Source organism: Macaca mulatta, chromosome 20, assembly GCF_049350105.2.
Source record: "Macaca mulatta isolate MMU2019108-1 chromosome 20, T2T-MMU8v2.0, whole genome shotgun sequence".
NCBI lineage: Eukaryota > Metazoa > Chordata > Mammalia > Primates > Cercopithecidae > Macaca > Macaca mulatta.
Genome location: NC_133425.1, coordinates 12982584 through 13009911, shown reverse-complemented (window position 1 = coordinate 13009911; position 27328 = coordinate 12982584). Strand labels below are relative to the sequence as shown.

The following is a 27328-nucleotide window of genomic DNA, read 5'->3' as shown; positions in this document are numbered from 1 at the left end:
GCACGTGCCACCACACCCGGCTAATTTTTAAACTTTTTTTTAGTAGAGACGGGGTTTTGCCATGTTGGCCAGGCTGGTCTCTAACTCCTGACCTCAGGTGATCCACCCTCCTCGGCTTCCCAAAGTGCCGGGATTACAGGCATGAGCCACTGTGCCTGGCCTGAGGCGCCATTTCTAAATGATGGGCCAATTCTAAAACTGGATTGTCCCTATGACTTTCATGTTGCTAGAGCTAACTTACAGAACTAACCTGGCTTGCACCTCTACTAAATAACTGTTTTTAAACTTCAGGGCTAAATCATTTTTTCTTTTTTTGGTAGATTTATTCAATTCTGTGTATAAATAACTTATTTTCTCTAAGTCCTTTTATAGATCCTTATTGATGACCTAGCATAATATTTTACAGTATAGTAGCTATTTAAAAGTTTCCTGCCAGGCACGCTGGCTCACCCCTGTAATCCCAGCACTTTGGGAGGCCAAGGCAGGCAGACTGCCTGAGGTTAGGAGTTCTAGACCAGCCTGGCCAGCATGGTGAAACCCTGTCTCTACTAAAAATACAAAAATTAGCCAGGCATCGTGGCACATACCTGTAATCCCAGCTACTCGGAGGCAGAGGTTGCAGTGAGCTGAGATCACGCCACTGCACTCCAGCCTGGGCAATAGAGGCTCCATCTCAAAAAAAAAAAAAAAAACAAAAAAAAAACTTTCCTAATTTGAATAAAGTAGCACTTTGAGTTGTTATAACATTTACCAGTTATGTACTGGGACTGGCTAGAAGAGCACAGTCCTGCAAGTTATCAGCTGGTATTGTCATTGATAAAAAGAGACTAATAGTATCCCTTTCAGCAAAAGGAGGAGAAGAGAACTAACCTTATGCTATTTAACCTATTTTTTTTTAATGTAGAAATTACTTCTAAGATTGGCCTTAATATTCCATTCCTTGGGGAATATAACTCTAAATACAGGCTGACTGGATTAAGAATCTGTTTGTTAATCATGTATTGAGTGGGGCTGGTGTGCACTATGATACCTAGCAGCAAAATGGTGTACTTGTGATACCCACATAGATTGTATGAGGACAAAGAGTTAAAAATAAACAGCAAACTTAATAAAGTTAGGTTTTCTACGGAAAACCTCTTTACATTTCTTTCTCCGGTAATATTGTTCTCTTGTTTCTCTTCTCCAGCCCTCCGCCCCTTCGCCCCCAAATTAGAATCAAATATCAATTTCTTTACTGATTGGCTATTTCTTCCCTGTTTGAATGCAGGTAAGCTGCCTCCTGCCTTCTTTTGGCCCCTAAGATGCACAATTTCATTTTCCAATCCATTTAATAATGATTACATTATTTTCAGCAAAGGGAAGGGGAAGAGAACTAACCTTGTGCTATCATGCACAAGACGGACACTGTGAAGATAGATTCTACTGAATCCGAGGGAACCAGCTTTATTTAACAGATGAAGACATTGAGGCTTGGGAGATTAGCCACCTTGTCTAAGGCTAAACAACTAATAAATCATGGAGTTGGGATTCAGACTGATCTTTCTGACCCAAACACTATGTTCTTTGTACCTTCCTTAAAATGTCACATTCTACATTTGGGCAATATTGTTTCACCCTTGATTCCATTATGTTTAGGTTAATATTACTTAGCAGATTTCAGTACCAAGAATATGCTGAGTATTAAATTACCTTTAGATAATCCAGACATCACCAACTGACTATGTGGCATTTCTTTTGTTAGTCTGCCATTTGTAACAACTCTGAGTTAACAGTGCTATATAAAAATGGATGTCTAATAGTTTTCTAAGGTTACTAGTTGATTGTAACAATATTTATTTTGAACTAGAATATGAGTTCCATTATTAAGTGTGAAGTTCCTTGAACTTTATGTTTACCATTCAGCAACATATTCAAATGCTCTTTACAATTAGTTGATTTATAAAATCCTTCATAAAATTAACTACAAAAAAGAATTTCAAGAAGTTTGAAGAGACATATCTCAGTACCTTCCAAGAGAAACAACTTAATAGTATTCACGGTATCAGTGAGAACTGGGTACTCACTAATTGAAATTAATTACCTTGGTTTTTGTAGAAATGAGGTTTTGCTATGTCATTCAGACTAGCCTAGAACTCCTGGCCTCAAGCAATCCTCCCTCCTCAGCCTCCCAAAGTGCTGGGATTACAGGTGTGAGCCACCGTGCCTGGCCTATTTATTTATTTTTTTAGTTTTTTCACTCTGTCTCGTGGTGCTGACAATATGGTCTTTTATCAGTATGTATTCTTCTCAACTTCAATATTTAACAGTGTTAACACAGCTTCAGATACCTCCACTCCCTCATGGCTTCTGTAACTTGGCACCCTCTTGGTTTTCATTCTTTTTGTTTTTTTTGTTTGTTTTTTGAGACAGTCTCGCTCTGTCTCCCAGGCTGGAGTGGGAGTGCAGTGGCGCAATCTCAGCTCACTGCAACCTCCACCTCCTGGGTTCAAGCGATTCTCCTACCTCAGCCTCCTGAGTAGCTGGGACTACAGGTGCCCGCCACCATCCCCGGCTAACTTTTTGTATTTTTAGTAGAGATGGGGTTTCACTGTGTTAGCCAGGATGATATCAATCTCCTGACCTCGTGATCTGCCCCTCTCGGCCTCCCAAAGTGCTGGGATTACAGGCGTGAGCCACCACGCCCAGCCTTCTTTTTTTTTTTTTTTTTTTTTTTGACAAGGTCTTGCTCTGTTGTCTAGGCTGGAGTGCAGTGGCACAATCGTGGCTCACTGTAGCGTCAAGTCCCTGGGCTCAAGCAATCCTCCCATTTCAGCATCACGAGTAGCTGTGATACAGGCATATGCCACCATAACCATCTAATTTTTCTGTTTTTTGTAGAGACAGGATCTTACCATGTTGCCCAGGGCAGTCTTGAACTCCTGAGCTCAAGCAAGCTGGCTGCCTCAGCCTCCTAAATTGGTTTTCTTTTACATCTTCAACTATTTCTGTTTCCTCCTCATTTATTATTGAAGGTTTCTTTACAACTTTATTCTTCCTCTAGACTTTTTTTTGCAATCTCACCTATTTACAAAGCTTTAATCATCACCTCCACGAAAATGACTTCTAATTTCCTTCTTTTTAGTTCAGGAATATTCTCCCACATTCCAGATCCATTTAGATGTACCATTGGAACTTCAAACTCAAAATACAGTCATGGGTTGCTTAATGATGAGGATACATCCTGAGAAATGCGCCTTTGGGTGACTTTATAGTTGTGGGAGTATCAGTGTACTCACACCAACCTAAATGGTATGGCTTGCTACACGCCAACGTTATGTGATACAGCTTATTGCTCCTGGGCTACAAACTTGTACAGCATATTACTGTACTAAATACTGTAGGCAACTATACCTAAAAGATACAGTAAAAAAAAACAGTATAAAACATTAAAAATGGCACACCTGTATAGGGCACTTATCGTGAATGGAGCTTGCAGGACTGGAAGTTGCTCTGGGTGAATGAGTGAATGAGAAGGCCTAGGACATTACTGTATACCACTGCAGACTTACAAACACTGTACTCTTAGGTAGACTAGATTTATTTTTCTTTCTTTTTTTTTTTCTGAGACAGGGGTCTCACTATGTTGTCCCGACTGAACTTGAACTCCCAGGCTCAAGCAATCCTCCTGCCTCAGCCTCCTGAGTAGTTAAGACAATAGGCACACACCACTGAGCCTGGCTTTAAAAAATTTTTCTTTCTTCAATAATAAATTAACCTTGGCTTACTGTAACATTTTTACTTTATAAACTTTTACATTTTTAAGTTTTTGACTCTTTTGTAGTAACACTTTGCTTAAAACACAAACACATTGTTCAGCTGCACAAAAATGTTTTTCTTTATATACTTATTCTGTAAGCTTTTCTCTATTTTTGAAATTTTTTATTTTTTTCCGTTTTTTTTTTTTTTTACTGAGACGGAGTCTCGTTCTATCGCCCAGGCTGGAGTGCAGTGGCGCGATCTTGGCTCACTGCAACCTCCACCTCCCGGGTTCAAGTGATTCTCCTGCCTTAGCCTCCAAATAGCTGGGACTACAGGTGCGTGCCAGCACACCTAGCAAATTTTTTTTTTTTTTTTTTGTATTTTTAGTAGAGACGGGGTTTCACCATGTTAGCCAGGATGGTCTCAATCTCCTGACCTCGTGATCCGCCCACCTCAGCCTCCCAAAGTGCTGGGATTACGGGCGTGAGCCACCATGTCTGGCCTTTTTTTCGTTTTTAAAGTTTTGTTGTTTTTTAGACAGAGTCTTGCTCTGTCACCCAGGCTGGAGTGCGATGGGGCGATCTCGGCTTGCTGCAACCTCTGCCTCCTGGGTTCAAGCGATTCTCCTGCCTCAGCCTCCTCAGTGGCTGGGATTACAGGTACCCGCCACCACTCCCGGCTAAGTTTTGTAATTTTAGTAGAGATAGGGTTTCATCATGTTGGCCAGGCTGGTCTCAGAACTCCTGACCTTAGGTGATCTGCTCACCTCAGCCTCCCAAAGTGCTGGGATTACAGGTATGAGCCACCGCACCTGGCCCTTTTAAAACGTTTTTATTAAAAATGAAAGGCTGGGCGCATTGGCTCACGCCTGTAATCCCAGCACTTTGGGAGGCGGAGGTGGGCGGATCACAACGTAGGAGATTAAGACCATCCTGGCTAACACGGTGAAACCCTGTCTCTACTAAAAGTACAAAAAATTAGCCAGCCGTGGTGACGTGCTCCTGTAGTCCCAGCTACTCAGGAGGCTGAAGCAGGGGAATCGCTTGAACCTGGAAGGTGGAGGTTGTAGTGAGCCAAGATCGCGCTATTACCCTCCAGCCTGAGCCACAGAGCGAAACTCTGTCTCAAAAAAAAAAAAAAAAGAAAACACAGGCTGGGCACAGTGGCTCACACCTGTAATCCCAGCACTTTGGAAGGTCGAGGTGGTAGGATCTCTTGAGCTCAGGAGTTTGAGACCAGCCTGGGCAACAGAATGTGACCTTGTCTCTACTAAAAAAAAAAAAAAAAAAAAAAAAAGAAAAGAAAGTTAAAATAAAATAAAAAGAAGACACGGCCGGGCGCGGTGGCTCACGCCTGTAATCCCAGCACTTTGGGAGGCCGAGGCGGGCGGATCACAAGGTCAGGAGATCGAGACCACGGTGAAACCCCGTCTCTACTAAAAATACAAAAAATTAGCCGGGCGCGGTGGCGGGCGCCTGTAGTCCCAGCTACTCAGGAGGCTGAGGCAGGAGAATGGCGTAAACCCAGGAGGCGGAGCTTGCAGTGAGCCGAGATCGCGCCACTGCACTCCAGCCTGGGCGACAGAGCGAGACTCCGTCTCAAAAAGCAAAAAACAAAACAAAAAAAAAAAAAAAAGAAGACACAAACAGACACCTAGGTCTATGACTACACAGAGTCAGGATCATGAATATCAACTGTCTTCCACTTCCACATCTTATCTGTCCCACTAGAAGGTGTTCAAGGACACTGACACCTGCAGTTGTCATCTCCTATGATAACTAACAATGCCTTCTCCTGAAATATCTCCTGAAGGACCTGTCTGAGGCTGTTTTACAGTTAACTTTTTTTTTGTTTATAAGTAGAAGAGATATACTCTAAAATAACTATAAAAAGTACAGTATAGGCCAGGCGTGGTGGTTCACGCCTGTAATCCTAGCACTTTGGGAGGTCGAGGCAGGCAGATCACCTGAAGCAAGGAGTTCAAGACCAGCCTGGCCAACAAGGCAAAACTCTGTCTCTATTAAAAATACAAAAATTAGCACGGTAGGGTGGTGAACGCCTGTAATCCCAGCTACTCGGGAGGCTGAGGCAGGAGAATCGCCTGAACCCAGGAGGTGGAAGTTCCAGTGAGCTGATATCATGCCACTGCACTCCAGCTTGGGTGACAGAGTGAGACTCTGTCTCAAAAAAAAAAAAAAGTACAGTATAGCAGGGCATGGTGGCTCATCCCTGTAATCTCATGCCCAACACTTCAGGAGGCAGGAAGCAGGAGGACCACTTGAGCTCAGGAGTTCAAGAACAGCCTGGGCAATGTAGTAAGATCCCATCTATTTAAAAAAAAAAAGGCACAGTATAGTACACACATAAACCAGTAACATAGTTGCTTATTATTATCAAGTAATTCTGTACTGTACATAACTATATTTGCCATACTTGGGGGCAGTACAGTAGGCTTGTTTACACCAACATCACCACAAACATGTGAGGAATGCTCTGACATTATGATGGCTATTACATCACTAGGCGACAGGAATTTTTCAGCTCCATTATGATCTTACGTGACCATGTATGTAGGTCTGTTGTTGAAAGAAACATCATTATGTAGTACATGACTCTATTGAAAAGGAATCTCATGTTTTCCCTCTAAATCTGCTGCTCCTCCTTTCTTCCCCAGTTCTATTAATACCACCTATTTGCCCAGTTTTTCAGGCTCTCAGAATTTGGAAGTAATCAAAACTTCTCTCCTTCTATCTCCAAGCTCAGGTCAAGCAGTATAGGTACCCTGTCCTCACTATCACCCTACCATCAGATCATGATACTTAAAAAACCACAATAGTTTCCCATGTTCATCTCCTTAAGCCCTGTTTCAGGCCATTCTAATGCATTGCTCATTCTAAAGAAATACTACTTATGTCATTTACAGTAAATAAATAAGGATAAATAGTGAAGATACCATTTATAGTTTTCCTACCATTAATTGGCTCTCTCCTACCCTCTCAGAGCTTATCCTCAAACAGGGGAGAGGCAATTACAGTAGGAAAACCATAAATATTTTGGGGTAAGAGCACAGGATTATCTAAGCTACAATTCTCCAGAAGTAATCTGAAGCAGAAATTAGAAGGATGAGTTAATAAATGTGGGGATGGCATATGGAGGTACAAGGCGATAGTGTTCCAGGAAGAAGTGATAGTACGTTGGAAGGTATGAAGAAAAGTAGAAACTGCAGAGTTGAAACTAGGACTTAAAGATCGAAGGATTGAGTGGCAGGGTATGAAGTTAGGAAGATAAAAAGAAAGAGACCAGATGAAGAGTAACTACCGTGTTGAGAATTACCATGTGACTTACATTTTAAAATTTTTTACTTATTTATTTTTTTAGACAGGGTCTCACTCTGTCACCCAAGCTGGAGTACAGTAGCACAATCACAGCTAACTGCAGCTTTGAACTCCTAAGCTCAAGCAATCCTACCTTGACCTCCCAAAGTGCTAGGATTACAGGCATGAGTCACCATGCCCGGTCCATATGATTTACCTTTCAAACTGGAACACTATTTTCTTGGACAAATACTAAACTACATAGGACACCAGACAAGAGATGCAAACTGTGATACATACAAGACAAATTAAGGAATATACCTCATTCCAATGACAATAATCCAATGAAGGTGATTCAGCATAGTTTGATATGATTAGATTTGAATTTTAATAAGATCACGCCATCTGAAGGGTAGAAAATGGACTGTAAGATGCAAAATTGGGGCCGGGCGCGGTGGCTCAAGCCTGTAATCCCAGCATTTTGGGAGGCCGAGACGGGCGGATCACGAGGTCAGGAGATCGAGACCATCCTGGCTAATATGGTGAAACCCCGTCTCTACTAAAAATACAAAAAACTAGCCGGGCGAGGTGGTGGGCGCCTGTAGTCCCAGCTACTCGGGAGGCTGAGGCAGGAGAATGGCGTAAACCCGGGAGGCGGAGCTTGCAGTGAGCTGAGATCCGGCCACTGCACTCCAGCCTGGGCGACAAAGCGAGACTCCGTCTCAAAAAAAAAAAAAAAAAAAAAAAAAAAGATGCAAAATTGGGCTGGAAGTGATGGCTCACACCTATAATCCTAACACTTTGGGAGGTCTAGGTGGGAGGATCACTTGAGTCCAGGAGTTCGAGACCAGCCTGGGTAACATAGGGAGAACCCCATCTCTACAAAAAAGTTAAAAAATCAGGCAGATGTGGTGGCACACCCCTGTAATTTCAGCTACTTGGGAGTCTGAGGTGGGACCATCACTTGAGTCCAGGAGGTTGAGGCTGCAATGAGCTGTGATCACCCCACCACACTCCAGCCTGCATGACAGAGCGAGACCTTGTCCCAAAACTAAAATAAATAAAAATAAAAGATGCGAAAGTGGAGGAGTAACCTAAGTAATCTAGGCAAAAACAAAAAACAAATACATGATAATGTCCTCTACCACCATGTGGCAGGAATTAAAAGAATTGGATATATGCAAGAGACATTTAAAAAGAATAAACAAGGGCCTGGTGCAGTGGTTCATGCCTGTAATCCCAGCACTTTGGAAGGCAAAGGCAGGAGAATCACTTGAGGTCAGGACTTCATGACCAGACTGGCCAACATGGTGAAATCTCGTCATTACTAAAACTACAAAACTTAGCCGGGCATGGTGGCACACACTTGTAATCCCACTTACTCGGGAGGCTGAGGCAGGAAGATCACTTGAATCCAAGAGGTGGAGGCTGCAGTGAGATGAGATTGCGCCACTGCACTCCAGCCTGGGCTACCGAGCAAGTCTCCGTCTCGAAAAAAAAGAATAAGCAAGACTTTGTTATTGACTATGTTTGGGGGATAAGAAGGAAAGAGTTAAGAATAACTCCCCTGTTTGGCTTGGTGGTACCAATGATGGACACAGAAAACACACAAGGGGCCGGGAGCGGTGGCTCACACCTGTAATCCCAGCACTTTGGGAACCCAAGGCAGGTGGGTCACTTGAGGTCAGGGGCTCGAGACTAGCCTGGCCAGCATGGAGAAACCCCATCTCTACTTAAAACACAAAAATTCGCCAGGCACCATGGCACATGCCCGTAATCCCAGCTACTCAGGAGGTTGAGGCACGAGAATCGCTTGAACCTGGGAGGGAGAGGTTACAGTGAGCCGAGACTGTGCCAGTGCACTCCAGCCTGAGTGACAGTGCAAGATTCCATCTCAAAACAAAAACAAACAAAAAAAACCACACACACACACAAGAGGAGCAGGTTTGAGAAGATGATGATTCATGATGGGACTTGCCGAGGATGAGGTCCTAATAGGACTTTTAAGTGAAGACAGGTGAATGTGTCAATGAGTCCAAAGACAGGAAGTCTACTAATCTACACTAGTTATCTACTAATGGGTAACAAATTACCCCAATTTAGTGCCTCAAAAGAAAACACATTTATGATATCACAGTTCTTATGGGTCAGGAATCTGGGAGCAGCCTAGCCTGGCTCAGGGCCTCTTGAGTTTGCAGTCATCTCAAGGTTGGACCGAAGGAGGATCCACTTCCAAGCTCACTCGTGTGGCTGCCCAAGTGTCCTCACAACATGGCAGCTGGCTTCCCTTTCTCTAGGGCTGCCTTACAAGTAATGAGGGAGGAGTAAATGAGAGAGGGAAACAGGGTGAGAAAGAACATCAAAGATGAAACTACAGTGTTTTTTTTTTTTTTTTTTTCTTTGAGACGAAGTCTCGCGCTGTCACCCAGGCTAGAGTGCAGTGGCCGGATCTCAGCTCACTGCAAGCTCCGCCTCCCGGGTTCACGCCATTCTCCTGCCTCCACCTCCCGAGTAGCTGGGACTACAGGCGTCCGCCACCTCGGCCAGCTAGTTTTTTGTATTTTTTAGTAGAGACGGGGTTTCACCGTGTTAACCAGGATGGTCTCGATCTCCTGACCTCATGATCCGCCCGTCTCGGCCTCCCAAAGTGCTGGGATTACAGGCTTGAGCCACCGCGCCCGGCCAAAACTACAGTCTTTTTATAACCTAATCTCAGAAGTGACATAGTATCACTTCTGCCATATTCTGTTTGACACAAGCAAGCCACTAAGTCCAGTCTACACTCAAGGGGAGGGAAACGAAGCCTCATTAACTGAAAGGACAGTTATCAAAGAATGAGTAGATAGGACACATCTTTAAAACCACAATATCACAACCACATTATTAACTTACCTAATGCATAAATCATCACTACCTTTTCTTCTCTACTGCCAGTTCAAAAACCTCTTATCTTTACAATTTCTCCAAAACGAGTATAAACCCTCAGCTTGATAATGAATTCATTCCTTTACCTACTTTCCAACCTGCATCTCCCATTCCTCCCCTCTGCACATTCCTGCTCTAGCTACATACTGCTTCCAAACACTTCCATACTCGTTCACCGGCATTCACACTGTTTCCTTGGCCTACAAGCATGGTTCTCAAACTTAAGTTCAGGTGAAAGAACATCTGACAGTCTCCATACTCTTAATACTACTACAAAACACGGATCCACAAAGCCCAGTGTAACAATTCATTACACTGTGCTAAAAGGAAACCACTCTTACACTAGATTCTAGAATACACAAAGGGAAGCAGGTGCCAATGATTTCAGAACATTTCTTCTATACGTTGATTAAACACAAGGCTATTATTAGAGATTAGCAGAATATCCTTTCATGGAAGGAACACCTCCTGAAAGCAACTGAGGGAAAGCCTCTTACTCTCATTCCTCCATCTCTTAAAACTTTACATGACTAGTTGTAAAAAGTCTGAAACCATCCTGAAGGCGCCTAAAAAAGTTCCTATATAAACTGTAGTGTTGCTGCATGGTGGGATGCCATAGAGCCGTTTAAAAAGATGAGGCAGAGCTTTGTGTACTGACTTGGAACAATCTCCAAGGTACGTTAAGAAGAAAAAGCAAGGTGTGGAACAATGGGTATACCAGGCTACTATATGTGTTTTTCTAATAAGTAAGTTTGGCCAGGTTCAGTGGTTCATGCATGCAACCCCAGCACTTTGGGAGGCTGAGGTGGGAGGATCCTTTGAAGCCAGGAGTTCGAGACCAGCCTGGGCAACATGGTGAGACTCCTCCCTGTCCTCATCTCTACAAAAAAAACTGTAAAAGATATCAGGACATGGTGACCAGAACCTTTAGTCCTACCTACTCGGGAAGCTGAAGCCGGAGGATCTCTTGAACCCAGGAGTTCCAAACTGCAGTTAAGCTATAGTCACGCCACTACACTCCAGCCTGAGTGACAGAGCCAGTCTCCGTTTCTTTAAAAAAAAAAAAAAAAAAATGGCCGGGCACAGTGGCTCACTCCTGTCATCCCAGCACTTTGGGAGGCCAAGGCGAGTAGATCACCTGAGGTCAGGAGTTCGAGACCAGCCTGGCCAACATGGACAAACGCCCTCTCTACTAAAAATACAAAATTAGCCAGGCGTGATGGCGCATGCCTGTAATCTTAGTTACTGGGGAGGGTGAGGCAGGAGAGAATAGCTTGAACCGGGAGGCGGAGGTTGCGGTGGGCTGAGATCTCGCCATTGCACTCCAGCCTAGGCAACAAGAGTGAAACTCCGTCTCGGGAAAAAAAAAAAAAAAGGTAGCCGGGCGTGGTGGCGTGCGCCTATAGTTCCAGCTACTCGGGAGGCTGAGACAAGAGAACTGCTTGAACTGAAAATGGGGAGATTGCAGTGAGACGAGATCACTGCACTCCAGCCTGGGCGACAGAGCGAGACTGTTACACACACACACACAAAAAAAAAAAAAAAGGAAAAAAGAAATTAAACCCATCCAAAAAGAGAAAGGAGAAGTATCTCCTAAACATACCTAGAACATCTCTGGAAGGTTCCAGGAGGCACTGGTAAGGGTACCTCTGGGGAGGTTTGTGGAGTGGGAGGAAGACATTACAAAGCAAGCCTGTCCTACCCAAGGGCCGCGTGCGGCCCTGGAGGCCAGGTTTTGAATACAGCCCAACACAATTTCGTAAACTTTCTTAAAGCATTATGAGATTTTTTTAAAGATTTTTTTTAAGCTTATCAGCTATCATTAGTGTTAATGTATTTTATATGTGGGCCCAGACAATTCTTCTTCCACTGTGGCTCATGGAAGCCAAAAGATTGGACTCCCCTGTTGTAAGATATTCGATTTGTCAGTTACCCAGCCTCCGCTCTTACTTGCTTCTTTGTTTAGCGACAAGGTCTCGCTCTACTGCCTATGCTGGAGTGCAGTGACGCGGATCAGAACTCACTGAGCCTCCAATTCCTGGGCTCAAGATCCTCCATCCTCCACCTCCCAAGTAGCTGGTACTACTGGCGCGCACCACCACGCCGGCTAATCTTTGTATTTTTTGGAGAGATGGGGTCTCGTATATTGCACGGGCTGGTCTCCAACTACTGGAATCCCTCGCCTCGGCCTCCCAAAGCGCTAGGATTCCAGGCGCCAGCCACGCGCACGGCCAGCCACGCTTTTTTGTGGATCTTACCTCTCGCCTCTCTGCGAGACCAGAAGCTAAGAGATTGGCTCAGACTCATCTTTCAGTCCCTCACGCTGCTTAACGACGCGCCGGGTGGCTCCCGTGCCTTATATTTCATGGACTCCTCACCAGCCTGGGGTTGGCATCGCCTAAAGTCAACCGGCAGGTGGGCAGTAGAGCCAGGATTCCGCTCTCTGCCCACGCCACGCGCGGCCTTCCCGGAGGCGGGGACCGTGGAGTGTGCGGGACCCCACTGAGCCTCCTGACGGGACTCCCGCCTCAAGGTGCTTTCTTGATTTCTATCGTGTAAGATTGAGGGGACACCCAAGCTACTACTCACACCTCATGGAAAGCGGGAGAAGAGCAGAAGAGCAGGTGCCTCCTCAAGGAACAGACTCTGACAGCAGCCACCGCCCTTAAGTGCAAAACCCTACGCTCGCCCGGAAATGACGCACAGAGGCTCGGTTCCCGCCCCCTCGCTTCCGGGTCCGGGCCTCGCTCGCGCGTGCGCAGCAGAAGCCAGCCGCGGGGTTTCACACCCGCGTCTTCACGAGGTGAAAACAAGATGGAGGACTCGGCCTCCGCGCCGCCGTCTTCTTCAGGCTCGACTGCAACCTCCGCCTCGACTCCAGGGGCCCCGACAGCACGGAAGCAGCTGGACAAAGAGCAGGTGAGTGGTTCCTGGGGAGGGTGGCTTGGAAGCGGGGTGGCGGTGACCTCGTGAGGCGCAGGGTGCCAGAACCTGAGTGCGTGCTCGGCGCACTTCTCCGAGGCTGTGGGACGGTCGCTTGCGGGCCGTGTGCCTCCCCCTTTAAACACTTGGGTGGGCGCCTGCTTCCCCCAGTCCTGCGGCCTGGCGCTCTTGAATTGGGTTGCAAGTGTACCGTGGAGCTAGACGAGATGACCTGGCGACCTGGCTTAGCTTCCCTATCGTTAGCCCTTGACCGAGTCGTTTAGTTTTGCAGGTCTGCTACCCGTTATTTAAAATGGGCCCTTCCACTCCCCGCTATCCAGGATCGGGAGAGGTAATGCGTGTAAAGCGCTTTGACCAGGGACCTGGCACGTGGTGAGAAGGTACTCAGTAGGCCGGGCGCGGTGGCTCATGCCTGTAATCCCAGCATTTTGGAAGGCCGAGGGGGGTGGATTACCTGAGATCAGGAGTTAGAGACCAGCCTGGCCGACATGGTGAAACCTCGTCTCTACTAAAAATACAAAAATTAGCTGGGGGGTGGTGGCGGGCGCGTGTATTGTCAGCTACTCGGGAGGCTGAGGCAGGAGAATTGCTGGAACCTGGGAGGCGGAGGTTTCAGTGAGCCGAGATCCTGCCATTTCATTCCAGCTTGGGCGACAAGAGCAAGACTGTGTCTCAAAAAAAAAATAAAAACGAGAGTGCTCAGTAAATGCTAAATGGATGACACTTTGCGCTTTTCGTGGGATTACTGCTTTCATCGTTGAGGGTAGGAGAGGCACGTTTCCCTCTGGCCCGATCTCTTAAGTAGAAGAGGCGTCCTGCAGACAGTGCTGGAAGTGGGTACTTAGGCGTGTTTGATGGATTCTTAGATTTTTCTGAATATAAATTGCAAGATCCTCATAGATACGGTTATGGAGGTTACCCCTTGAAATTGAAGTTGGAAGGGAAAAAATAGGTGTGAGAGGGGACAAATGCTAAATTAGATTGAGAACATTTCACTTATTTGTGTAAGTTATTGTGAGAACATTTCACTTATTTGTCAATCTTCACTTTGCAGGTTAGAAAGGCAGTGGATGCGCTCTTGACACATTGCAAGTCCAGGAAAAACAATTACGGGTTGCTTTTGAATGAGAGTGAAAATTTATTTTTAATGGTGGTATTATGGAAAATTCCAAGTAAAGAACTGAGGGTCAGATTGTAAGTTGTGATTTTCTACCTTTGCTGTTTTTATCTGCTTGTTCATTCTTTGTAACTCGAACAATTCCATCGTAGTTTCTAATGGAAACTTTGCAAACTTACAATAAAAATCTGACATGAAGTAAAACAATTACGTCTAAAAGAACCATAAAGGTTTGGCGTGGTGGCTCACACCGGTAATCCTGGTACTTTGGGAGGCCGAGGTGGGCGGATCACCTGAGATCAGGAGTTCAAGACCAGCCTGGCCAACATGGTAAAACCCCGTCTCTCCAAAAATACAAAAATTAGCTGTACATGATGGCGGGTGCCTGTAATCTCAGCTACTGAGAAGGCTGAGGCAGGAGAGTCGCTTGAACCTGGGAGGCGGAGGTCACAGCGAACAGAGATCTCTCCATCGCATTCCAGCCTAGGCGACAGAGCAAGAGTTATCTCAAAAAATAAAAATAAAAGAACTGTAGGAATTCACATGTGCTAAAATTTTCTAGAAATTTCACCAGTTTTTGACTGGGTGCAGTGGCTCACGCCTGTAATCCCAGCACTTTGGGAGGCTGAAGCTGGCGGATCACAAGGTCAGGAGATCGAGACCATCCTGGCTAACACGGTGAAACCCCGTCTCTACTAAACACACACACACACTATCCGGCCGTGGTGACGGGTGCCTGTAGTCCCAGCTACTCCGGGAGGCTGAGGCAGGAGAATGGTGTGAACCCAGGAAGAGGAGCTTGCAGTGAGCTGAGATCCGGCCACTGCACTCTAGTCTGGACGACAGAGCAAGACTCTGTCTCAAAAAAAAAAAAAAAAAAAAATGACCAGTTTTCTTAGAGCTTGGTGAACAACTAACGTAATCAGGTCTGTTAAATCGAAAACCTGGTGTTTGAAAGAATAAAGGTGGAGTAAGTTAAACAGCTTCTATTTTTTTTTTTTTATTATTAGAAACCGTTATCTTTCCATGTTAAGCAAAAATTCTTTGGGGCTACAATTTATTCCTTTGTACAGAGACTACTAAAAACTCCAGTGAAGTCCTTTCTATGAAAAAATCCATGGTGATTATACAAAATGTTTCTTCAGAACATAGGTTGTAAGCATAAGAAATGAGTTAAACCCTCTTATTTTATTTTCTGTAAGATGTGGCATAATTGTGTTTGCTGGTCCCGCTTGTTTTATTCCATGTTTTTGGTTTCGATTCTTTTATCTCTTTTTTTTTTTTTTTTTTTTTTTTTTAAGACACAGGGTCTTGTGCTGTTGCCTAACTGGAGTGCAGTAGTGAGATCTGTGTTCGCTGCAACGTCGACCTCCCTGACCTGACTCAAGTGATCCTCCCATCTCAGCCTCCCAAGTAGCTGGGACTATAGGTGTATGCCACCATGCCCAGCTAATTTTGAAATTTTTTGTAGAGATGAGGGAGATGAGGTTTCACTGTGTTGTCCAGGCTGATCTCAAACTCAAGCTCAAGCAGTTCTCCTTCTTAGTCTCCCAAAGTGTTGAGATTACAGGCTTTAGCCACGGTGCCCAGCCTGTTTCTTTTTTTTGTTTTGTTTTTGAGACGGAGTCTCGCTCTGTCGCCCAAGCTGGGGTGCAGTGGCCGGATCTCAGCTCACTGCAAGCTCCGCCTCCCAGGTTCACGCCATTCTCCTGCCTCAGCCTCCCGAATAGCTGGGACTACAAGCGCCCACCACCTCACCCCGCTAGTTTTTTGTATTTTTTAGTAGAGACGGGATTTCACTGTGTTAGCCAGGATGGTCTCAATCTACTGACCTTGTGACCCACCCGTCTCGGCCTCCCAAAGTGCTGGGATTACAGGCTTAGCCACCGTGCCTGGCCTGTTTCAATTCTTAAAAGTTATGTTGTGCTGGGCACGGTGGCTTGTCACTGTAATCCCAGCACTTTGGGAGGTAAGGTAGGTGGATCACTTGAGGCCCGGGAATTTGAGATCAGCCTGAACAACATGGCGAAACCCTATCTCTACTAAAAATACAAAAATTAGCCGGGCATGATGGTGGGCATCTGTAATCCCAGCTGCTTGGGAGGCTGAAGCACAAGAATCATTTCAACCCAGAAGGCAGAGGTTGCAGAGACTCCAGCCTGGGCAACAGTGAGACTCCCATCTTAAAAAAAAAAAAAAAAAAAAAAAAAGTTGGCCGAGCTATAATCTCAGCAGTTTGGGAGGGTGAGGCAGGTGAATTGCATGAGCCCACAAATTCAAGACCAGCGTAGGCTATGCAGCGAAATCCTGTCTCTGCGAAAAATACAAAAGTTAGCTGGGGGCCCAACTGGTACGCGCCTGGAGTCTCAACTGTGCTGGAGGCTATCGTGAGCTGTGGTCACACCACTGCGCTCCAGCCTTGGCGACTGAGCAAAACCCTGTCTCAAAAAAAAAGAAAAGAAGAAAGAGTTATTCTGTTTATGGAGTTGAGTTTTAGAGAAGGTAAAATTCTGAACCAGGCCTGTCCTGATTAAGCTAGGTTATTATAGCACATTAGAGTACGTGTGCACATACAGCAACAGATACATCATCATAATTACATATGCAAGAATTTGGATGTCTTTGAGTATATTTTAATTCTTGCTATATCCCAAGTGTTAATTGATATTTGGGCCTGTGTGTACTTGTCATTTATTTGCCATTGAAAGTGAGTTTTGTTTTTTATTTTGGTTTTGGCTTTTTGAGACGGAGGTTGCCTCTTGTTACCCAGGCTGGAGTCCAGTGGTGCCATCTTGGCTCACTGCAACCTCCACCTCCCGGGTTCAAGCGATTTTCCTGCCTCAGACTCTCAAGTAGCTGGGATTACAGGCGCCCACCACTGCCCCTGGCTAATTTTTTACACTTTTAGTAGAAATGCAGTTTCACCATGTTGGCCGGCTGGTCTCGAACTCCTGACCTCAGGTGATCCATATGCCTTGGCCTCCTAAAGTCCTGGGATTACAGGCTTGAGCCACTACTACTAGCCATAAAATATATTTTTAAATGTTGTTTGTGGTGCAATATTTGCTTAACTAGCATGACTAAAGGTTATTTAAATGACACTAAGTTTATTGTGTATTCTATGTGATACAAACATGCATAATGTGTGTAATAATGCTTTCCTCGGTTTCTTTTCACATATTTTGTAGGACCTTGCCTCATAGCATTCGATCAGATTCAGAAGATATCTGTTTATTTACAAAGGACGAACCCAATTCAACTCCTGAAAAGACAGAACAGTTTTATAGAAAGCTTTTAAACAAGCATGGAATTAAAACCATTTCTCAGGTAGGAAGCCTGGTTAATATTTTCAAGAGGATTTAATTCAGTCAAAATGATGTCACAAATACATTGCCATATTTCTTAGTATTTTTCTTCTACTTTTCTCTATTTAATTTAATTTGTGGTGGCGTGTATGTCAGTAGCTTTTGTATCTTGCAAATTATAAAAGAGGTGGCTCGTGTCATTCCTCTGTACTTCCACAGCATCTTGTTTTTCTCTGATTTGCTGTTTTGTAGTTGGTGTACTTATCTTTATTACCCACTGGATCTAAGGTATCAAAGTTTTTTTTTGTTTGGAGTCTCGCTCTGTCGCCCAGGCTGGAATGCAGTGGCAGGACCTTGGCTGACTGCAACTCTACCTCCTGGGTTCAAGCTATTTTCCTGCCTCAGCCGCCCGAATAGCTGGAATTACAGGCACCCAGCATCATGCCTGGCTAATTTTTATATTTTTGTAGAGACGAGGTTTCAATATGTTGGCCAGGCTGGTCTTGAACTCCTGACCTCTGGTGATCCGGCCACCTCGGCCTCCCAAAGGGCTGGTGTTACAGGCATGAGCACATACAGCAATATATGTATAACAATATATATATGTTGCTGACCTGTATCTAAGTTTCTTTAGCTGGGGCCCTTTCTCATTTGTCTCAGTGTCTCCAGCATGTAGCATAGTGCCTGGCACGTTTTAGGCACTCATGTGTTCATTAAAGTATAAGAGGCATGGCTCTAGGACTTTTTTTAATCCAAATACAAATTGTTGCCTAAGTATTTCTTCCCTCGTTTAGATTCCTAACTTTTTGTTTTTATTCTTCTCTATACTTCCTAGATTATCTCCCTTCAAACTCTAAAGAAGGAATATAAATCCTATGAAGCCAAGCTCCGCCTTCTGAGCAGTTTTGACTTCTTCCTTACTGATGCCAGAATTAGGCGGCTCTTACCCTCACTTATTGGGAGACATTTCTATCAAAGAAAGAAGTAAGTTTCTTAGTAATGACGAGACTTTAGCAGCATGAAGTTTCTAGGTGTGTAAGCATTGTGTTCTGAATGCCTGTGTGTTTTTTATAGAGTTCCAGTATCTGTAAACCTTCTGTCCAAGAATTTATCAAGAGAGATCAATGACTGTGTAGGTGGAACGGTCTTAAACATTTCTAAAAGCGGTTCTTGCAGGTAGGTAAAAGGCATTCATATGTGCCTCCTTTAATCTTGTATTTGACAATGATTTTATATACTTTTTAAAAAGATTTTGTTAATGGCTCCAGATCTTTTTTAGAACTAAAATCTGTTCCTCAGAAGTGATCCATTCTCAGGTCAGGTGCAGTGGCTTATGCCTGTAATCCCAGTACTTTGGGAGGCCGAGGCAGGAGGATCGCTTGAGCCCAGGAGTTCAAGTCCAGCTTGGGCAACATAGTGAGACCCCCTCCCCCACTTACAGAAAAATCAAGAACATTAGCCAGGTGTAGTGCTGCATCCATGTGCTCCCAGCTACATGGGAGGCTGAGGCAGGAAGATCACTTGAGCCCACGAGGTCAAGACTGCAGTGAGTCATGTTCTTGTCACTGTCCTCCAGCCTAAATGACAGAGCAAGAGTGTCTTTTAATGAAAAAAGAAAAAAAAGTTCAGTTCTCTAGAACAATGTTGTCTGGTAGAACTTTCTACTGTGATGGAAATGGTCTGCATCTGTGCTGTCTCATACAGTAGGCACTACTTGTATGTAGCTATTGAGCACTTGAAATGTGGCTACTGTGTTAGGAACTGAATTTTAAATTTAAAATAGGCACATGTGGCTAGTGGCTGATGGTCACTGCGTTGAACAGGGCAGCTCCAGATACTAAGGAAAGCAAAGAGAGTAAGATGAATGCTTGGAGAACATGACTAGTTCTGGGCTTTCAGCTTGTCCTCTATTTACCGTGCTACTGCACTCTGGTGCAATCACAGTTCACTGCAACCTCCAACTCCTTGGCTCAAGCAATCTTCCCACCTCAGCCTCCTCAGTAGCTGGGACTACAGGCACATGCCACCATACCTGGCTAATTTTTCAATGTTTTATAGAGGCGGGGTCTCACTATGTTGCCCCGTCTGGACTTAAACCCTTGGACAAAACTAGTCCTCCGGTCCTGGCCTCCAAAAGTGTTGAGATTATAGACCATGCCTGGCCTCAGCTTGTCCTTTAAAAGCATCATATTACCCCTTAAAGTGAAGATCCACCTCATTCTTGGTTCAACTTCCTATTAAATGAATTCAGCATTTACCCTGTTCATCCACCTGTTTGGTGTCTGTGTTGTTGTATTGGTTTAACCTTACTCAGGACACTGAGCTAGGCGGAGCCCCCACACCTAGTCTACTAGAACAGATGTTTTAGGTCAGTGATTGCTTCCGACCTCTGGCTGAGCAGAGGATGTGGCTCAGGCTATTTTATTAGGCTGAGAAATGGGTTAAGTTTGTATTCTTGGCAGTGTACCAGCTTGGGGGGTAGGGCAGGTTTTAAATGTATTGAAAATACATTTTATGAAGTACTTCACCTTGCTGACTGCGGTGTGGAGATGGGTAGCTACCAGTAGGACAGAGCTGTAGGCCACTGCCCTTCCACCCAGAGATTCCCCAGGAGCCATGCATACTCAGTGGTCACACTCGGCAGAAAACACAGATTTCTTACCTCTGCTCACCAGGGAGGCCTGACCCCAGCAGAGTGTCTCCAGGTAGAGCAGAGCAGGGTGCGGATGGGCAGGACAGGTGGTCTCTGGCGTTGTCTTCTGCATGCCGTGGGGAAGCCCTTAATCAGGTGTAATGAAGTAGCTGAGAAGAGTTAGCCACGGGGCCTGGACCCCTGTCCTTTTGGTTAAAGGCGGATGATGTCAAAGCAGTGGCTCATGGAACTGGTTGGCCAGAAGTCAGGCCGTGTTTATGGGCCCCATCAGTACCTGGGAGGAGGAGATGGCACCAGGAAGGCAGGTAAAGGAGTCTCCTACCACTGGGGATCTTCCAAGGCAAAAGCATCAGCTTAAAGGAAGTTGCAGACAACTGAGAAAAAAAATCATTCTTTTATTTCCTCTCTTACCTTTCCCCAGCATAATAATTTATTTTCCTCTTCCACTTCTGTTCCTCTCTCTTCTTACCCCCTCACCATCTTTCTCTCTGGGATGCTCAGGTGTGCTTGCAGGCAGGTGGTAACAAGCACAGGGATTGGGCAGTACCCAGTCTTTGGCTGAAGAGAGAGGAGCAACAGCCTGTCTCATCCTCATTCCGCAGACACTGTGCCGACAGTGAGCCTGCCTTTTGGCCCCAGCGCTGACCCCTCCAGGTTTCTCACTGGGCTTCTGCCTGCACTCTCTTTCACCTGAAGGGATGATCTTGATCATAGCTGAAAGACACTGTTCCACCAGGGACAAGAACTGTTTATTCTTGAACATGGCAGCTGGGTGGAGCAGTAGAACTATAGAGAGAGCAGGTGGCGCTCCTGGAGGTAGCTCCCCTTAGAACAGCTTGAAGGCAGACTCAGCGACATGGGTTTGTCTAAGATAAAGGTAGAACCTGCTCTGCCCCTGCCTCCCAATGCTCCTTAGCCTCACAGTCAGGTGCTACCAGGTCTTTAATCACCCCCTCAGCTGGGCATGGTGGCTCACGCCTGTAATCCCAGCACTTTGGGAGACTGAGGTGGGTGGATCACTGGAGGTCTGGTGTTCAAGACCAGCCTGGCCAACACGGTGAAACCCCATCCCTACTAAAATATACAAATTAGGCTGTGCGCAGTGGTTCAAGCCTGTAGTCCCAGCACTTTGGGAGGCCGAGGCAGGTGGATCACCTGAGGTCAGGAGTTTGAGACCAGCCTGACCAACATGGAGAAACTCCGTCTCTACTTAAAAAAGAAAAAAATACAAAAAATTAGCCGGGCGTGGTGGCACATGCCTGTAATCCCAGCTACTCGGGAGGCTAAGGCAGGAGAATCGCTTGAACCCAGGAGGTGGAGGTTGTGGTGAGCCAAGATCACACCATTGCACTCCAGCCTAGGCAACAAGAGCGAAACTCCATCTCAAAAAAAGAAAAAAAATTAGCTGTGCGTGGTGGTGTGCGCCTGTAATCTCAGCTACTAGGGAGACTGAGGCAGGAGGATTGCTTGAACCCAGGAGGCGAAGGTTGTAGTGGGCCGAGATCACGTCACTGCACTTCAGCCTGGGCGACAGAGCAAGACTTCATCTCAAAAAAAAATCACCCCCTCATGATGTGACATTTTACTTTAGGTAGAAGGAATTTCTAGTACATGAAAGATGATAATCTTCCTTTAAAATACATTTAGGCCAGGCATGGTGGCTCATGCCTGTAATCCCAGCACTTTGGGAGGCCAAGGCAGGAGGATCACTTGAGCCCAGGAGTTTAAGACCAGCCTGGTGGATCACTTGAGCCCAGGAGTTCAAGACCAGCCTGGTGGATCACTTGAGCCCAGGAGTTCAAGACCAGCCTGGTGGATCACTTGAGCTCAGGAGTGAGAACCCATCTCTACAAAAAATACAAAAATCCACTGGGCTACCTGTAGTCCCAGCTACTCCAATTAAGTGCAGTACGTTGATTGTGCCACTGCACCTCAGCCTGGGCAACAAGAAAACACTGTCTCAAAAATGAAATAAAATATATTTAGAACCTAAAGATTTTAATGGGTTTTTGTTGTTGTTGTTTTTCAGACTGTTTTGCTCTGTTACCCAGGCTGGAGTGCAGTTGCCGGATCTGGGCTCACTGTAGCCTTGAGCTCCTGGGCTCAGGTGATTTTTCTGCCTTAGCATCCTGAGTAACTGGGATTACAGGCATGTACCACCATGCCCAGTTAATTTTTGTTAGTGTGGTAGAGACAGGATTTTGCCATGTTGCCCAGGCTTAATGTTTCTACCTTTTTAAAAGAAAAGAAAAAAAACTTGAGAATTATGTATTTATATTTCTCATATACCTGCCTGGTTTATTTTGAAAAATGATTTTTTAAAATCTTGTCTAATACTTTTAAATTTCAGTGCTATACGTATCGGTCACATTGGAATGCAAATTGAGCACATCATTGAAAACATTGTTGCTGTCACCAAAGGACTTTCAGAAAAATTGCCAGAGGTACAGTATTGCAGGAGCATCAATTGATTGTTCATTTAAAAGAAACAAAGTATATGTAGATGATTGTTCATTTAAAAGAAACAAAGTATATGTAGACGATGTTACTCTTTTCTTTGTTTCAGAAGTGGGAGAGCGTGAAACTCCTGTTTGTGAAAACTGATAAATCGGCTGCGCTTCCCATCTTTTCCTCGTTTGTCAGCAATTGGGATGAAGCCACCAAAAGATCTATGCTTAATAAGCGGAAAAAAGTTAGTAGAATTTTAAATACTTATAGAATGAATAATGAAGGGTGTAAACTCAGTCCCTAGGAGAGAGAAGTAGACCATCGTCCCTGCCTGACTTTCCAGTTGTCTTCTGGTTTTCTGGTGGTTATGCTTTTGTCACTTTACATGAAGTAGTTGATATTAGTATCAGTAATGCATGTTAAGATAGAAATATCTTGTATTTATTGATAAATTGGGTGTGTTTTTAACTTTTGTTAGATCCAGTGCTTGCTGATTTTGTTTAGAGAGACAGTGTCTCACTCTGTTCCCCGGGCTGGAGCACAGTGACGCAGTCAAGGCTTACTGAAGCCTTGACCTCCTGGGGTCAAACAATCCTGTGTCAGCCTTCCAAGTAGCTGGGACTACAGGCATGGTCCACCACGCCCAGCTAATTTTTAATTTTTTTTTTTTTTTGTACAGACATGGTCTCCCTGTTTCTCAGGCTGATCTTGAATTCTTGTGCTCAAGCAACCGGCCTGCCTTGGCCTCCCAAAATGCTGGGATTACAGGCAAGAGCTACTATGCCTGGCCTGGATTAACTGGCTTTTGAGGGGGCCTGAGTTAAGTTCTTACCACATATTTCCAGTCGTAGATAACATCACCATACGTCTAAATAAAGACCAAAACGCTTAAAACATTGAAATAAATGTGAGATATATATACATTTGAAACAGTAATAAAAGGGATTGACATAATTATTTACCCAGTTATTCCCATCCCGGGTTGTAGGTGGCTGGAGTTTAATCTTTTTTTTTTTTTTGAGACGGAGTCTCGCTGTGTCTCCCAGGCTGGAGTGCAGTGGCGTGATCTCGGCTCACTGCAAGCTCCGCCTCCCGGGTTCACGCCATTCTCCCGCCTTAGCCTCCCAAGTAGCTGAGACTACAGGCGCCCGCCACCACGCCCGGCTAGTTTTTTTTGTGTATTTTTAGTAGAGACGGGGTTTCACCATGTTAGCCAGGATAGTCTCGATCTCCTGACCTCGTGATCCACCCGCCTCGGCCTCCCAAAGTGCTGGGATTACAGGCTTGAGCCACCGCGCCCGGCCTGGAGTTTAATCTTGACAGTTCAGGGAAAAGAGTGACAGGCACGAGCCATCCCTAGAAAAGGCGCTGTTTGATCACAGTACAAACTCGTACACCCGCATTCATGGGGACTGGGCCTAGGGATGATTTCAACACACCAGTTCACCTGATGTGCACACACATGGGTATGGGAGATTATGCTCACAGATACCTCCTGGGCTTGGTTTGTAGGTTTTCAGTATTAATTGTACTCTAGCAAAAGAAGCTTTTGGAAGGAAAGAAAATTTAATTTTTGCTATTTGTTAGACTGATCTCCTAGTGTTCCTCTCTTTAGCCATGTTAAGTGTGTCCAATGAATTTTTAATTTTGTTTTTGAGACAGTTTTGCTCTGTCGCCCAGGCTGGAGTGTAGTGGCATGATCTCAGCTCACTACAACCCCTGCCTTCCAAGTTCAGATGATTCTCTGTGCCTCACCGTCCTGAGTAGTTGGGACTACAGGCACGCATCACCATGCCCAGCTAATTTTTGTGTTTTTAATAGAGATGGGGTTTCACCATGTTGACCAGGCTGATCTCGAAGTCCTGACCTCAAGTGATCCTCCTGCCTCAGCCTCCCTGAGTGCTGTGATTACAGGCATGAGCCACCACGCCCAGCTGAGGATTATTCTTTACACTCTCTAAACCATACTGTGTTTCACAAAAGTCTCTTAACTATATGCTTTAGATAGTCAGATTCTGAAATGCCAGTATATAATTTACTGCGTAAAATGCATGTTTGGCTGTGAGTCAAAAACTGCGGTTGAGGTTCCAGGGCTGGTTAAGGAGTTTGTTCTTTGTACAGATCAAAGTCCATTCAGGGGCTTATGGATAATCAAAACTGCAAGTGGTAAATCTATGCCGTTTGTTAACCAGCAGAACTGTTCCTGCTAAAGTGTTTGTATGGTGTTTTTTGGTAGGAGGCAAGGAGAAAACGAAGAGAGAGAAATTTTGAAAAACAAAAGGAGAGGAAAAAGAAGAGGCAGGCTAGGAAGTCTGCATCAGTTCTTAGTAAAGATGATGTGGCATCTGAAAGTGGTGATACTACAGTGAAGAAACCTGAATCGAAGAAGGAACAGACCCCAGAGCATGGGAAGAAAAAACGTGGCAGAGGAAAAGCCCAAGTTAAAGCAACAGATGAATCCGAAGATGAAATTCCACAGCTGGTACCAATAGGAAAGACGACTCCAGCTAATGAAAATGTAGAGGTATTGTTTTAATATTTACTGTTCATAATGGATTGGTTTAGTGGCTACTGTGTCAGGCAGGTACTGTGCTGATGAAAAATACTAGAGTGAACCCAAAGAACAATGAAAGTGATTATCATATGATTTATTGTACTTTTTTTCTTTTCTTTTTTTTTTTTTTTTTTTTGAGATGAAATCTTGTTATATTGCCCAGACTGGTCTTACACTTCTGGGGTCAAAACAGTCATCCCACCCCGGCCTGCCAAAGTGCTGAGATTACAAGTGTGAGTCACCACACCTAGCCCCAACCAGTTGGCTTTTTTTTTTTTTTTGCTTTGGTTTTTTTTGAAGATGGAGCCTCAATCTGTCACCCAGGCTGGAGTGCAGTGGTGTGATCTCAGCTCACTGCAACCTCTGCCTCCCTGGTTCAAGCAATTCTCCTTCCTCAGCCTGCCAAGTAGCTGGGATTATAGGCGTATACCACCACACCCAGCTAATTTTTGTGTTTTTAGTAGAGACGGGGTTTTGCACGTTGACTAGGCTTGTCTCGAACTCCTGGCCTCATGTGATCCGCCCGCCTCAGCCTCCCAGAGTGCTGGGATTACAGGCATGAACCACCGCACCCAGCCACCAGTTGGCTTTTACACAGAGAATTTGGGAACCCCTGCCCTACACCATGTGCCAGGGATGTGCAGCTACAGTTGGAGGACTCAGGATTTGCTCCCATGTGTGTCTGCTGTGCTCCTCATGGTGCTTCCAGGAGTCTCTCCCCTCAGTCGTAGGGAAAGGTGGTTTTCCTCTGACTGGACCAGGAAGACCTCTGGGTCTTCACAATTCTTTTTTTTTTTTTTTGAGACAAGGTCTCACTTTGTTGCCCAGGCTGGAGTGCAGTGGCATGATCTCGGCTCACAGCAGCCTCCACCTTTCAGGCCCAAGCAATTCTCATGCCTCAGCCTCTTGAGTAGCTGGGATTACAGATAAGTGCCACCATGCCCGGCTACTTTTTGTATTTTTAGTAGAGACGGGGTTTCACCATGTTGACCAGCCTGCTCTTGAACTCTTGGCCTGAAGTGATCCACCTGCCTCAGCCTCCCATAGTGCTGGGATTACAGACATGAGCCACTGCACCTATCCCTCATTCTTAATAGTGAAATACAGCTTATCTCTGTCATCATACTGAGGTGTACCTTTTGGGGGTTAACTAATAAAAACAGTACCTTGGCCATGTGCTGAAAAAGAGTAACTTGGCCGGGCACAGTGGCTCACGCCTGTAATATAGCACTTTAGGAGGCCAAGGCAAGTGGATCACCTTAGGTCAGGCGTTCGAGACCAACCTGGCCAACATAGTGAAACCCTGTTTCTACTAAAAATAAAAAAAATGAGCAGGGCGTGGTGGCACGTGCCTATAATCCCAGCTACTCGGGAGGTGGAGGTTGCAGTGAGCTGAGATGGTGCCATTGCACTCTAGCATGGGCAGCAAGAGCGAAACTCCATCTCAAAAATAATAAAAATAAAAACAGTAACTCCTGGAGTTAGAGTGTCAGGTGTTGTGGCTTTTTCTGTATTAAACTTTTTTTTTTTTTTCCTAGATTCAAAAACATGCCACAGGAAAGAAGTCTCCAACAAAGAGTCCTAATCCCAGTACACCTCGTGGGAAGAAAAGAAAGGCCTTGCCAGCATCTGAGACCCCAAAAGCTGCAGAGACCCCAGGGAAAGGCCCAGGGAAGAAGCGAAAGATCAAAGAAGAGGCAGTGAAGGAAAAAAATCCTTCACTGGGGAAAAAAGATGCGAGACAGACTCCAAAAAAGCCAGGGGCCAGGTTCTTCACCACTCTTAGTAAATCTGTGAGAAAAGCTTCCCACACCCCCAAAAAATGGCCCAAAAAACCCAAAGTACCCCAGTCGGCCTAAAGTCAGTGATTCAGCCGGAAGGAAACTTCAGTGCTGCCTCCAGAGCTTCTTAGAAATACTCAGCTCTTGACCCCCTTTATAAGTAACCTTCTGCAAACGTCAGGCCTGGACTTCGATTTTTTAAAACCTCCATAAGTAGTCCAGGCGCGGTGCCTCATGCCTGTAATCCCAGCACTTCAGGAGGTCGAGGCGGGTGGATCATAAGGTCAAGAGATTGAGACCATCCTGGCCAACATGGTGAAACTCCATCTCTACTAAAAATACAAAAATTAATTGGGCATGGTGGCGAGCGCCTGTAACCCCAGCTACTAGGGAGGCTGAGGCAGGAGAATTGCCTGATCCTGGGAGGCAGAGGTTGCAGTGAGCCGAGATTGAGCCACTGCACTCCAGCCTGATGACAGAACGAGACTCCATCTCAAAAATAAATAAAAATAATAAAACCTCCATAAATAATTTTGACACATGTTCCTGG

At 45.2% G+C, this 27328-nt stretch overlaps 1 protein-coding gene and 4 long non-coding RNA genes across 8 annotated transcripts; 3 read left to right on the top strand and 2 right to left on the bottom strand.

Moving 5' to 3' along the window:
* The first annotated feature begins 3318 nt into the window (after positions 1 to 3318).
* Positions 3319 to 7127, top strand: LOC144338396 (uncharacterized). The gene is made up of 2 exons (XR_013412476.1): positions 3319 to 3987; positions 5943 to 7127. It is a non-coding gene; the product is annotated as an uncharacterized LOC144338396 (long non-coding RNA).
* LOC144338391 (uncharacterized) lies at positions 3568 to 12674 on the bottom strand. The gene is made up of 4 exons (XR_013412471.1): positions 10754 to 12674; positions 7165 to 7517; positions 5840 to 5894; positions 3568 to 3664 (listed from the first exon to the last, which is right to left on the bottom strand). It is a non-coding gene; the product is annotated as an uncharacterized LOC144338391 (long non-coding RNA).
* On the top strand, positions 8274 to 9501 carry LOC144338417 (uncharacterized). The gene is made up of 2 exons (XR_013412498.1): positions 8274 to 8407; positions 8808 to 9501. It is a non-coding gene; the product is annotated as an uncharacterized LOC144338417 (long non-coding RNA).
* RSL1D1 (ribosomal L1 domain containing 1) lies at positions 11945 to 27306 on the top strand. Of its 4 annotated transcripts, none has more exons than XM_077987324.1 (9): positions 12757 to 12896; positions 13975 to 14114; positions 17226 to 17364; positions 18178 to 18326; positions 18417 to 18518; positions 22346 to 22439; positions 22565 to 22687; positions 24680 to 24967; positions 26536 to 27306. In XM_077987324.1, the coding sequence occupies exons 1-9, from the start codon at positions 12792 to 12794 to the stop codon at positions 26854 to 26856; spliced, it is 1461 nt and encodes a 486-aa protein (XP_077843450.1). In that variant the 5' UTR covers positions 12757 to 12791; the 3' UTR covers positions 26857 to 27306. The 4 variants fall into 4 exon arrangements, with proteins under 4 accessions (XP_077843451.1, XP_014981117.3, XP_077843450.1 ...); XM_001106758.5 differs by having other exon boundaries at positions 22562 to 22687; XM_077987325.1 differs by lacking the exon at positions 13975 to 14114 and having other exon boundaries at positions 11945 to 12896.
* Positions 18921 to 21397, bottom strand: LOC144338404 (uncharacterized). The gene is made up of 2 exons (XR_013412485.1): positions 21124 to 21397; positions 18921 to 19329 (listed from the first exon to the last, which is right to left on the bottom strand). It is a non-coding gene; the product is annotated as an uncharacterized LOC144338404 (long non-coding RNA).
* Positions 27307 to 27328: the final 22 nt, after the last annotated feature.